Raw genomic sequence first — 14,540 nt, forward strand, 5'->3', positions numbered from 1 at the left:
CTGGAGGAACATTTTACACATTTAATTTTCTGAGGTGTCCTGAGGTGCTGAAGACACCAGTGCTTATTTAATTACATAAGATTGCGAGGGGAAAGCATTCTATATCAATGCCAAAATTAGAGCACATCTGTTCATAATCTAGTTCCAGAGATTTTTACCTTTTTATGTGCAGCATTAAAAAGGATCATCTGCTAGGAAATGAGGATGATGACACTGTTACTTCCTATTATCCTGTACAAGGGAAAGTTGGATGGAAGCCATATAGGTTTCCAAAATGAAAAAGAAGCACTGGCAGTGTAAAAAGTAATTCTAGAATGAAAATCGATTCAGTAGTCCCCCCCAGTGATAAAAATTATTCATTTTCAAGATTTTTTTACCAAAAGCAGTGTGGAACCACTGGACACATATACAGAGTATTAACAAGTAATTGTCTCTTTCACCCTTGTTATTTAGCAACTTGAAGTTTAGGGCCAAAGATGTAACCGGGAATCCAGCAGAACAGTGTGTTTTATCACTCTAGCGGAGGATCAGCGCTTAAACACTGGTTGTTCCAGTGGGCACACTTCAACCTTCTACTTATAATGGTTAACCAATGTATTTTTTGCTTTCTTTTACAATTAAAATGGTTAATTTGCAAAATTAAGGGTTTACAGAAAGTAAATTGCACAATACGGCTGTTTAGTAACACCAAAACTCCTGCTGAATCTATTTAATTCTAGAATTGACAAGCAGTTAGGCAGGTTTCTTCCCAACTAAGAGACAAACAAAATAAATATGATTTACATATATCTTTCTATAACTTAGGCTAATGGAGATCACTGCAAAAGTATTCTAAATATAACACCAGTAAAAAAAAAAAAAAAAAAAAAAAAAAGACAGAAAGAGAGAGCCATCAGTAGCATTTCAAATACACAAGTTTTTATTTCTATTTTATTTTTGATTTTGCCCACAAATCAATCACATAAAACAAGAGTTCAAACTTTCAACCAATATGACCAGGGAAAAAAAAATCCATCCTTCAAGATGACTTGGCGAGATCCAGAACTAATAATATATGCAAGGATCAACGTGTACCTGGCTCCAATTACTCAAGTGTAACAGCAATGTCTTGAGACACAGCCGTGAGACCACCAGGAAAAAAACAGTGTAAATTGTGGATTGTCACAAAAAAAGCAACTGCTAAACAAGGAAATTTCACCATTTGTCTATGGGGGCTTTTTAGGTATGAAACCATCTTGCACTGATTTTAATAGATTTTAGATATATTTATAATATTGATTCAGATGTGGAGGCTATAGAAAGCCTATACTATATTTATACACTAAGGGACAGATTGATTGATCAAGGGTCGAATTGAAAAAAAATTTATGGTCAAAAGTGTCAAATTCGACAAGGGAGTTATTTAAATTTGATTCAAGTTTTTCAAAAAAATTTGAATTTGAGATTTTTCCTTTTAAGAACACGAATTCGACTATTCGCCACTTAAAATCTGCCGAATTGCGGTTTATGTCAATGGGAGTCCAGGGATCAATTTGGAGTTGTTTGCAGCCTTCCTGACAAAAAAATTTGAATCGAGTTTTTAAAACTCATATCGAATTAGATTTGAATTCGAGTTTTCGGGTAGGTACTATTCACGCGAGTTTAAAAAAAATTTGATTTTTAGAATAAATTTTGATTGGTCGAATTTCGAGTTCATTGGCGTTTATGGGAGTTTTAAAAAAACTCACATGAATTCAAAATTCGACCTTTGATAACTGAGCCTCCCAGTCAATTTTTTCCATCAAAAGAAAAAGTACCTCACACTAACAACTATATGTATATATTATTATGAAACATGCTTTGTCGGAATGTGTGAATAATGAGTTGAAAATGTTATGTAGATTGATTGATCCCTTACATCCTTTATTGGCTTTTATATGTATCATATAAATGTTTTTATCAGTAGGAACAAGTTGTAAAAAGTGATTCATGAGCATTACCAATTGGTTTTGAACAAAACCAGGACATTGACCATTGTCCCTTTTTCAAGTGGCACGCCTCCCTGCTCAATACAATGATCCGTACACTCAGCAAATCTCTAACAATTCTTAACATTAAGATTATACATCATGCTGTGATAGCTTATTAAAAGCTAAATGCAATTTCAAAAGCAGACCATTTTAATCCATGCAAAATTCACAGAGAAACCATGATAATTAAATTTCTCTGGCTGTAATTCCATTGTGTTTGGAAATATGACTACAGGTATGGGATCCGTTATTTGGAAACCTGTTATCCAGACAGCTCAGAATTACTGTAAGGCAGTTTTCCATAGACTACATTTTATCCAAATAATTTAACATTTTTTAAAAAGGATTTCCTTTTTCTATGTAATAATAAAAAAAGTCCCTTATTATTGAGGCAAAAAAAACTATTGTGTTTATTTCATGTTTAAATGATTTTTTTGTTAACTTTAAGGTATGAAGATCCAAATTACAGAAAGATGATATCTGGGAAACCCGACGTCCGAAGAATTCTGGATAACGGGCCCATACCTGTAGATATGACAAAAATGTAGCTACTTTTTTCAGATTGTGGACTGTAGGTGATTCAACCTAGACTAAAGACATGCACAGCTTCTCACTTAAAACATTTATTTGTGCATTTTAATCACAGCGAAATTGCATATTAACACATTTACAAACACACCTCAGTGCAGTGTCTTCCCCCCAGTCTGCCTACCTTGTGTTAACCACACCCTCCTTACACGTTTCGCGCTATTGGGCGCTTCATCACATCACATTCATTACAATTACAACTTTTAATATTATGTAGAGTGTAATATTCTCAGACAATTTGTAATTGGTTTTCATGTTTTATTATTTGTGGTTTTTGCTTTAGGTTTTTATTCAGCACCTCTTCACTTTGCAATTTCAGCAACCATGCACTGATTTGAATAAGAGACTGGAATATGAATAGGAGAGGGCCTTATTAGAAAGACGAGTAATAAAAAGTAGCAATAACAATAAATTTGTAGCTTTAAAGAGCATTTGTTTTTAGATGGAGTCAATGACCCCCCTTTGGAAGCTGGAAAGAATCAAAAGAAAAAGGCAAAAAACAAATAATGAAGACCAACTGAAAGTTACTTAAAAGTGAACCACCCCTTTAATCGCCCACTTCATCAGCCCTTGCCCCAGTAGAGCTTACAATCTAAGATCCCTATAACATTCTCACAACATACAAGTATTAGGGTCAAAATCACTAGCAGACGAGTAAACCCGCCTACATGAATAGAGTGTGAGAAAAAAGCTGAAACACCCAAAGGAAACCCACAAATACAAAAGGAGGATATTAAATCTCCCTACAAATAGCCAGATGTTAAATGAGAATATAGCAATCCGCAATTATATTTTATAATAAAATAGTATTAATATTATGGCTACAAAAATTATGGTCTTGAGATGCAACACATGACTTATATGTAAACATGCTAGTAAAAAAAATAAAATCACATTCTAGTGAAAAAAAAAAATCAAAAGGTATTTTAAAGGCGAGTCCCAAGACTTAAGCTTGTCTTTGTGCTACAATAATGCTGCTTACAAAAAGTTTAACAAACAGGTTTGTAAGTGAATAAATGTACACTGGGCTGAGATTTATAATATCTCTGCACTTCATATTTTCCAGGATGATTTGTCAAGGGGGAACAGTTTGGTGTGTTTATGTTATCAGTTTATGTACCTGTGAATATTTCAAAACCAGCTATAGCTGAACAGTGCAGGTCATTACAAGATAAGGGCAGGAGCTAGTATTCTAGAGAAAATTTGAAATATTTCTACTAGATACCAAGGAGTAAATAACCAAACTCCAGACAGTCACCAATACATAAAAACAGAGCAGCCATGAGATATCAATTAGGCTCAAACTTTTTTTTAAAAATACCCTTTATTTACCATACAACAAATACATATACTTGTATGCCACTGCATCAGGAGTTGACCATGCAAAAATTCATAATCCAAGGTTTGGGGGGGGGGGGGGGATTGGTATGATTGGAACGTGGTTCAGCAACAATGTATAACATACCACTAATATAAAGTTTGCCATGTTTAAAGGACACCATTTTTTACAAAGTGGATCATTTAAATATTCCCATTCCCCTCTCCCAGATCCCTACCCTATTTATCTGCAAAAGCAATAATGTCTCCCAGTATTTTTTTCTTTCCGTGAAGAGATTATATCCACCATCTTTAACCGGATCATGTCACCATGCGCGTCCAGTTCAGTTCACCTGCGCAAACTTTCCCCACACGTATTATGCTGGTTTGAAAGAGACAGCTGGTTCCAGGGGATCAAAGTTCTCTTGCAAAAGATAAGATTTGCACATGCTCCAAAACAAAAGAATACTGTGCGTGTGCGAGTCTTGGTCTTGAGACCAGAACAATGATTTATGGGGAATTGCTATACTTGACGTTTTTCGGAAATAATCTACTATGGATCTTTTAAAAGGAGCCATGCTTCAGAGAAATTACTCCACTATAAGTCTGCAATTAAGTAAGCCTTTCCCTGCACTCATTGTTTTTAGCCTTTCCTTGTCCTTTAAAGGGGAACTAAACCTCTCTACAGCTAAAAGTCCCCATTCACCTTCTCCACTGGCCTGCCTCCCTGCTTCATTCCCCATTGTGTTAAAAAAGAATACATGGCCCATCCAGCAACAGTGACCTACATTTTTTTTTGCAGAGTAGAGCACAGGGGCACCATGTTTGGACACTATGGTATCTTCCGGATCCTCTTCTTTCTTTTCTGTAATTTTCGGAGCTCTCCAACTACAACTGCTCATGCACCAACGGCTGAAGTGTCAGCACTCACATCACAAAGATACAGAAGTGTCCAGATATAGCGCCCTGGAGTTCAGCTGCACTGCTGTGCAAATTTATGTCAGTGTTGCTGGACTGGGCACATATTCTTTTTGAACACTATGCAGGGAGAAAGCAGGGAGGGGGGCCAGTGGAGAAAGCAATTGGGGGCTTTTAGCTGCAGAGGGGGGTTAAGAGGTGGTTTAAAGGAACAGTAACATCAAAAAGTGTTTTAAAGTAATACAAATATAATGCAGTGTTGCCCTGCACTGTTAAAATGGTTGTGTTTGCTTCAGAAACACTACTATTGTTTATATAAATAAGCTGCTGTCTAACAAATGGGGGCAGCCATTCAATGGAGAATAGGCTCAGGTTACTCAGCAGATAAGCTCTGTAGAACATAATGGTGTTATCTAATATTTAAAACGGTTTGTCAACGGTTCTCGAAGTTCTTTCAGCACACTGAAAGAATATTGCAATATCCGTTCCTGGGGTAAACATGAGTTCACGGCTTCTCCAACAAGCTCAGCAGAAAAGGGCTTAATACTTAGGGCTAGTCCACACGGGGAGATAGCCCTGCGTTTGCGGTCGCTTTTCAACAGTCGCCTGAAAAAGCCTGGCGAGGCATTTTCAGGCGACTGTTGAAAAGCGCATCGCCTCGTGTGGTTAGCACAGGCGTTTTTACATAGGCGCCCATACAAAACTGTCGCCTGCGCCGGTCGCGGCGACTGGCGCGGCGCTTTGTCGCCGCGACCGCAAACGCAAGGCTATCTCCCCGTGTGGAATAGCCCTTAATAAACACAGAACCACACTTAATGCAATGGCTAAACCACGGTGTAAAAAATCCACATTGCTTCTTAAAATCAACTCAATCAATGCAACAGTGTCCTAAAGAAAAGCAATTAGACCTGGAAATGACTGAGATTTTTAATCTGCAAAGGAAACATTTGTCTTTCTGTTCTCTCTAACAAGAAATATAAAAGTGATGTAATTGCGGGATTTTAAAATATTTTTTTACCTTATATTTCTGTTCAAGATCCTTCTATTCAACTGTAATTTAGTGGTTCACCTTTAATTTAATTTTAAGTATGGAATATGAAATATAGAACGGCTAATTCTGAGCAACTTTTCAATTGGACTTCATTTTTTTCTTTTTACAGTTTTTTGTAATTATTTGCCTTTTTCTTCTGACTCTTTCCAGCTTTCAAATGGGGGTGTGGGGTCTCTGACCCCATATAAAAAAACAAATGCTTTGTAAGGATACACATTTATTTATTGTTATTGCTATTTTCTATTACTTATTTTATTCAGGGTCTTTCCCATTCATTTCCCATTCATTTCCCAGTCTCTAATTTAAATCAATGCATGGTTGCTAGGGCAATTTGGATCCTAGCAACCAAACTGCAAACTTGAGAGCTGCTGAATAATAATAACTTAAAACCCACAAATAATAAAAATGAAAACCAAATGTAAACAGTCTTTCACTTTCTACATCATACTAAAAGTTAACTCAAAGATAACCAAAGCCAATTTGTCTTCAATACAGAAGAGACAAAAAGCTTCACCAATATATCAATAATGCACATTAGGAATTGGATTTATTTTAAGGCCAAGTTAGTCAGAAACTCTGGCCAGTCCTACACTCCGTTTCATCCGACTCATTAGGAATTGTAGCAGTATGCCTTATTATAGGGCTTTTTATATGTTTTTTACCTTTTATCCATTCCAGGGTGGAATAAAGGAGCACATCTGTACTTCACAGCAATTCTAAGGGCAAGGCCAGACGTGGCGTTTTTACGCTGTGTTTTTAAAAAAGCTCCGCCAGGCGTAAATATACGCATAAACTGCACTACCACTGAAACTAATGGAAAACGCACTATGGCAATTCACACAGGGCACTTGCAAGCTGAAATCTGCCACAGGATGCCAGTATTGGCGTTTTTCAGCAGAAACGCCAATACGTCAAGAAACTACCAAATCAATAGACTATGGGATCTGCACATTTGAAACACCTTGCGTAAATACGCAGCGTATTTTTAATATGGCGTCCAAATTCTCAATGAGAACAATGAGAAGTGCATGTTGGGAAAAAAAACCTATGTGCTGAAAAACAAATGAAACATGCATGTTGACGGTGGCGTGTGGTTTCAGTGGTGCATTTACGCCCCGGCGTTTCTTTTTTAAAAACTTAACATAAAAACGCCACATCTGGCTTTGCCCTAAAGGAATGCAGAGCAACACTGAACAACTCAACAAAATGCCTGATTCAGTGCAGGTGGGAAGCATATGGCCGTTAACAGCAGTATATCATGAGATGCAAGTTATGGAAATTTTATTTGCAATAACACAGTAGCTAATCAGCTGCAGATTTAAGTGACACATGTTTAAATCAAATTTTCATCACATAAGCAATTATGTTAATAGTGTCCCTTCAGTAAGATAGCATATGACAGGTCTAAAAAATAAATTTCATTAGCATGAACTCAATAAAAGGCCTAGCTACTATGGATGTAGAAGACCCCTGAGCTATGGACTAAAAATTATAGACAAATCACGTTTTCCCCATTACATTGATTGGCAAGCTGCGAATCCCCCCACAAAAAAGAATGTGCAATGCTATCAGTGAATCTGTAAAAGAAAGCCAGGTGTCCAATAGGTTAAACATTTAAAACTATTAAGTACCATTAGACCGCTGCATGTTTCCAAATCATTACTAATACAGGAACAAACCAGTTTAGGGCAAACCAGTTAAGACATCCCTATAAAAGAATAAGTTCAACGGTGGTGTCAACAAGTGACCCACACCCTTATGGGAATATTTTTTGTAGGGGATATCATTTCAATTCATGGTCTGGCCTTTTCCCTGGCATGTTTAAAGGAGAAGGAAAGCTACCGAAGCGGTTTATCGCCAATAGATAAGCTACAATAGTGCAAGCTATAATAAACTAGGTTTATTCTGCAGAACGCTTTACCATACCTGATTTATCAGCTTTAAATCTCTCTCTGTTTGTTTAGGATAGCAGCTGCCATATTTGCTTGGTGTAACATCACTTCCTGTCTGGGTCTCTCTCTGCTCAATCAGCTCTGGGCTCATATTACAGCAGTGAGGGGAGGAGGAGGAGGAGAGGAGCATACTGAGCATGCTCAAGCCCTAGCCCTGGAGGTTTAAGCTGAAAGCAGGAAGTCGGATACAGAAGCCCAAGTGTACACAATAGAAGGAAAGAAATGCTGTGTTTCTTTTGACAGAGGACTCAGAGCAGCATTACTTTGAGGGTTTACTGGTGTATTTATATAGAACTTTCTGATAAAGCTTACTTAGTTTTGGTCTTTCCTTCTCCTTTAATAGGTAACCCACCAAATGTTGGAACTATAATTTAGAGCAGGAGTGCCCATACTTTCCTAATGCGAGGTCGACTTTTAGTCATGATTTCCCATTATGATCTACATCCATAAAAGCTTTAGCATTCTGCAGCATGGACAATATTCCTTAAATATTGAACCTTTGATATAACGGATGTATGAGAAAATGTATATTTAGCAAACTATTTCTTATGTAGCCATAACTTAATAAATATCTGAATGAAAAGAATGAAATATGAGGGTGATTTAGACAAGCTGTTTGTGGACAGTGTCTTGAGATCTGATCACCAGCTAAAAGTCCGCTGATTAAATTGCTATGAAGTGTGCCACTCTATGGGTTACCAGCTGGACATCCAAATCAGTGGAGATGTGGGCAGCCCTTTCCCTTAGTGGGCTGTGAAGGTTTCAGGGTGCAAGTAAGGCTGAAGTGCATTAGAACATGCCTATGCTATTTAGAGTGTCCATGCATGCAACAAGGTGTCACAGGAAGCAGCACTTCCTCCCTGAACAAGCTGCAAAATAACGATGTGCAACACTAAGAGGAAGTGACAGGCCTGACAGTGACAGGAGGACAGAAGCAAAGCCCCTGCCTGGCAACCGCTTTACATCGGAATGGCTGACGTTTTGGCACGTCCAGCAGCACAAATAAGCAACCTGCGGCCCTCCTGCTGTTACCCTCGACTACATATCCCGGCATTCTCGCTGCAGCTCATTACAGGGATGGACAAGGTGGGTGTGAAACCCCGGGGAGGAATATAGAAAAGAAAACACATTAGAGTGCAGACGTTCTGCCCTTTCTCACCTGTTCGCGGAGCTTGAGAAACACCATGGTGCGCAGAGGGGAGTCAGGGGGTCCGGCACCACTGGCAGCCTCTTCCACCTACCCCCGCCCGCATATAACTCCTTCTGCCTTACGGACGCCGGTTTCAGGCCGCGGCTCGGTAGGAAGCAGAAAGCAAGGAACAGCGGGCTCCTTCCGCACACTCCTCCCCCGCCCGTATCGTTCTGCCGCCCTCTTCCTTGAAACGCAACCAAACAACGGAACACCCTCTCTTGCTGCTTCCACAGCGTACCGCCAAACCCGATGAAAGGAATCCTTTGATTGGCCGGAGGAAAGGGGCGGAACCTCCACCGTCCGTTCGTCACATTGATAAGTTTAAAAGAAAAAAAATAAAATAATGAGAAGGTTAGAAGCGCGCTGCTGTCATAGGGTACGGCACTCGCTTCCTCATGTAGGGGGCGCGCACGCACACATAAGCGGCATGTTCTTACCGAACTTGATTTAATTTCCAATGGATGGAACGCGGGGTAACAAAATACAGGAGGACAAACCAAATCACGCATGGGTTAAACTAAAGGAGGCGGGGTGTGTGCGACAACTGACGCATCCTCTTATGATTGGCCCTTACTCCTTTAACTAGCTGTGGGCGGGGCGATAGCTGTAGATGAAGAGGTGAGCTGGTCAGGTTGCGTCCTTGTTGGCCGGGCAAGTTTCAGGTCATAGGGATTAAAAGAATGGCGGTGATTGCTCTCGGGCTAGTGGCGTGCGTCGGCGTCACAGACCATTGTTGGTTTCCTGGATACGACAGTAACGAGCGTCTTGTGGGAAAATGCGGCGCTTGGTACTACTGTCACATCAGTTTGGCAGCGTTAGGCACCTGCTGGAGTTGTCGTTTAGGGCAAGTGTCCTACTGCAGTGCTATATGGTGCCACCATTACATAGTTACAGATGACAGACGCTACAAATACCTCACAACATTTTGGAAGTAAAAAGAGGGACAAAAAATAATTCTCGCAGTAGAACAGCTAATTTTGGCCACGCCCTTTCTGTGACCACACCCCCTAATTACCATGTTCATTTTACATAATTTGGCAGGTTATGAAAGTCTATTATATAAAGAAATGGACTGCAGCTCACCGTTTGTTTGCTTGATAGGTTATCCTGAGGGGTATCCTGTGTTGATCCCCCAATAGAGTCAATCAGTAGAATTCGAATGCAGGACAAATCCACAGCAGTATTCTTAACTGCAAAAACTTTTATTGGGAATGCACAACACACAACATGTTTCGGGCTAGGCTAAGACACTTGATAAAGGGCCTAGCCCGAAACATGTGTTGTGCATTCCCAATAAAAGTTTTTGCAGTTAAGAATACTGCTGTGGATTTGTCCTGCATTCAAATTCTACTGATTGGCAGGTTATGAAAGTTTGAAAAGAATTCTCTATCTAAACTGTTTTTTGTTTTTTTTTGTCTCAAAATCGTTACAAAGTATCTTATTTGCACCTGTTAGGTGTTCTGGGTTCTCTGCTAAAAGCCAATTAAGTGAGAAACTTTGTTTCTTTTTCTGGCTGTTCAGTGCAGAGAAAAATGTGACTTTCCGGTACAAATGAGGGACTGCGAGTTGAGCTGGTAAAAGAGGGACTGTCCCTCCGAAAAAGGGACAGTTGGGAGGTATTGCGCTATTGTATCATTGCTTTGTTTTCCCAGAAAAAAAGTAGTAGCAACAACATAAAAAGGCATTGACTTCAATGTACACATAACATTAAAGCCATAGGAAGGATGAATTCTTGGAATAAGGGAACAAGCTTACCGCTTTTCATGGTGGGTCCGGGTGCTCATGCCCCAGACCTTCAGCAAAGGAAGGAGCAACACATGGAACTTGAATAGCAGGCAGGCACCACTCCGGAACTCCAAAATCAGTCAGTTAGCCTGTGATTAAGTGCAGGCCTGGACTGAGATTCAAAATAGGCCCTGTCATTTTAGACACACAGATGCCCTAACAGACCACACAGCAGCCCAATATATAGTGACTGTCTATGGCAACTTACAGCAGCCCCTCTGGCATTTGCCAGAACCCAGAGATTACCAGTCCGGGCCTGATTAAGTGTCCTTGGGGGACAAGAAATGTACCAGGTTTTTTTTTTGTACTTAAAATTCGGGCTCCTAGATTCTACTGACTGACTGATTTTGGCGTTCCGGAGTGGTGCCTGCCCGCTATTCAAGTTTTGTGTATTGACTTCAATGTAGTAGAAATTGGAAGACACTTTACTTTTCCCCCCTACCAAAAAAGTTTTGGGAAGACCTTGCCCACAGCCAAGTTCAGGGTCTAATTTCAATTGAGTGCAGTGCCCTAGGCATTCCCATTACCACCACCCCCTGTGACCCAGTTGTATTGTAACCTTCTGACTGAGAGGCCAGAGATCCAAATATCCCACCCAGTCCTCAGTGCAGCTGCAGTCAGTGGGTGGCATGCTTCCATAGGCCTGGGTTTTTGTGTCAGTCCCCAAAAACACAAACCCCTAACTATAATAGCATTTTTAACTTTCTGATCCTTCTGCAATTAAAGAGCCATACCAAAGTTTTCCATGTAATAGGGTGGCATGCAAGGCCAGTGGAATACATTCTTGGATCCAGCCAGCATTGATGCTTTTGGATGGTTGAGGTCCTGTTAGGTTCCCTTCAAAATGTTCAAAGACTGATCTCTTTTACTCTCAGCAAATACATTTTGTAGTACCTGATAACATCTGAAGTGTGCATTTTATTTCTTGTTTCACAACTGAGACGGGGAAAAAGGCATGTGATGGAATTGAGACACAACCTTAGGCAGAAAAAAAATGCTGTTTTTTTTTTTTAAGATGAGTGTGCCATGATAAAATCACTTAAGAACCCTCAACTGTGCATGGTAATCTACTACTCTTCTGGCAGAATGTTATAGCAGACAAAAAGGCAATTTTGTTTTTAAAGGAGAGGAAAAGACTAAAATTAAGTAAGCGTTATCAGAAAGGTCTATATAAATACACCAGTAAACCCTTAAAGTAATACTGCTCTGAGTCCTCTGTCAAAAAACACCTCTTTTCTTTCCTTCTGTTGTGTATACACGGGCTTCTGTGTCAGACCTCCTGTTTTTAGCTTAATCCTCTAGGGCTTGAGCGTGCTCAGTTTGCAGTTTCGCCCTCCCCCCCCTCCTCTGCTGTAATCTGAGCCCAGAGCTATGAGTGATCAGGGGGAGACTCAGGCAGGAAGTGATGTCACACCAAGCTAATATGGCAGCTGCTATCCTAAAGAAACAAAGTGTCAAAATAAATCTACAAATTAACTGCCTTTGATCTAGAGTAGTTTTTGGTTGCTGGGGTCAAATTTACTATATGGATTATTGTTAGTACTTTTTGGCTGTTTGCACCTTTTTAATAGAGTGTGGAGCATAGGCAATTTAAAGGGCACTTATAATGAGTGAGCTGGGCAGTTGCTTATTGTGTGTAGCCCAACATGGCTGCCAGGCCCTGACATTCCCTGGGGCACAGCCCTCACACATAGGGGTTATTTATCGAAGTCCAAATTTATCTCATTGTTTCCTGAAATATACTCTGACCAAATCCGCACTGGTTATTTCCCCTTATTTATTCATATATTTTCCCAAAAATTTCCAGTTCGGGAAAAAAAATCGTCTGAAAATTTTTGCCTGAAAACCATAAAATCTTTGGATTTTTGCACAAAATCCAGCGCAGATCAGGATATCTCTGGGACTTCTTCCATTAACTTATATATAACCTCGGGAGGTCTGAGATGCTGGAGTCTGACTTTTTCTGTCCTAAGGGTATAATAAATCCCCAAAAATTCGTTATTTTTTTTTCACTAAAAATTCTGATTTTAAAGTAAAAATTCTTTTCGGGTTTTTCGCATTCGGACTTTAATAAATAACCCCCTTAGTGTGTGGCTGTATTTGCCTGCACCCCTGTTGGGGGGAAGCAATTTAAATTTTAATTGACCGGTTAAGAAAGGATAGTCGGTTTGGCAAAACAGTGGGGTTAAGGAATAATTACTTACAAAAGCAGACCTATCGGCACAAAAGAGATCAACATGACCTATAGGTAACTTTTAATAAAGAGTTTTTTAATTAGAGTGTCCATATCACTTTTAAGGTTTTACATTTGATTTTTTTTTTTGTACTTAAATATAAAATACCTTGTAAAATTTTTAAACCATTTTATGGACGCTAAGCATTATGCCATAGTCCGTTATCCTTTACCAAGGAACTTTTAAACCCCATATGTGGAGAAATACCTATCCCAGGGGCTGATAGTTTACTAACAACAATTTTAGAATACATAGCAATTTTTGTCATCCTATTTGGATGTGGATGAAAAAATGATCTCTCTATCTAATTGCCAAGAATTGCAGGAATTTTATCAAATAAAGTGCATATTTATTGGTACTTGGTAATTGCTCTTTTTAATGCTGATGGTTTCACAACTAGCAAAGGTCTGCATTGACTTTTATAGCATTTAATCTACAGGCTTAATGAGCTAACAACTTCCTCATTCTTTGCACACTGGAATGCAGTGATGTTGCAGCATAAACACAGGATTCAGAATTTGTTTCAAATATGGATGACTTAGTGTAAAACTCCATGAGTGCTTTTATCAGATTTTATGGGTCAGACTTTATCTGATCCTCCATGCAACGCCACGTAACAGTAATATTTTGTAGGATGCTACAAAAATCTGAAACCCCCAGGGCTAGAATGTAAAGTCGGATCAGATAAAGTCAGATAGAGAAAAAAAGTCTTTCCGACACCATCTGTTTTTATCAGATGAAGACGCAGCATGCATCGTTCACATCTGGCAGTGGTGTCGGATCGAAAATTTTACATGTAGTTTATGCATCAGCTTTTTCTATCAGTCCCATTATATTTTGACACATGCGACTACATTCTTATGTAATTGTCGATTTGACACAATCCTACAAAAGCGCTAGATGAGTTAAGCCTTAAGGAGCACACGTTCACAAGTACTTTATTGCCACAACCTTTACAAAATTAGATTGAAACATAATGTGCAAACATGTCAGTGAGCATATGCTGACATCGTATATCAAGACAATAAATACTGTATATATGGTGCTGTTTTTTTGGTTTGCATATATGTTCTGATTTTACATGCACGAGGTGAACTACTAGGTAGCTAAATGGAAGGTGGTGCTGTCCTGCATATAATATATATATATATATATATATGTAAAGCAAGGCACTCACAGGTTGTAAAATATGAAAAAGAGATAAAGTTTATTCGTGGAATAACAAATAAACTTTATCTCTTTTTCCCCATATTTTTAGACCTGTGAGTGCCTTGCTTTACATGATCAGTGTGTGTGTGTGTGTGTGTGTGTGTGTGTGTGTGTATATATATATATATATATATATATATATATATATATACATACACACAATGCCATATGCACTATGTACAGTGGACATAGTGTATATACTGTACATATACACTATGTACAGTATATATACACGCTGTATATGTCTATATACAATAAATGAGCTGTGTAGGATGGAAACAGAAC

The 14,540-nt window shown here is 39.1% G+C and overlaps 1 protein-coding gene across 1 annotated transcript in view; it reads right to left on the reverse strand.

Annotated features, from left to right (window-relative positions):
* Positions 1-9,580, reverse strand: part of LOC108719943 (serine/threonine-protein phosphatase 6 regulatory ankyrin repeat subunit A) — an 83,174-nt gene extending 73,594 nt beyond the window's left edge. Inside the window, exon 1 of the mRNA XM_041567518.1 lies at positions 8,995-9,580. Within this exon, the coding sequence (XP_041423452.1) occupies positions 8,995-9,021 (27 nt within the window). The 5' untranslated portion in view covers positions 9,022-9,580. The remainder of the gene's footprint in view (positions 1-8,994) is intronic.
* Between the last annotated feature and the right edge of the window lie 4,960 nt (positions 9,581-14,540).

This window comes from Xenopus laevis, chromosome 6S, assembly GCF_017654675.1.
Source record: "Xenopus laevis strain J_2021 chromosome 6S, Xenopus_laevis_v10.1, whole genome shotgun sequence".
Taxonomy (NCBI): Eukaryota; Metazoa; Chordata; class Amphibia; order Anura; family Pipidae; genus Xenopus; species Xenopus laevis.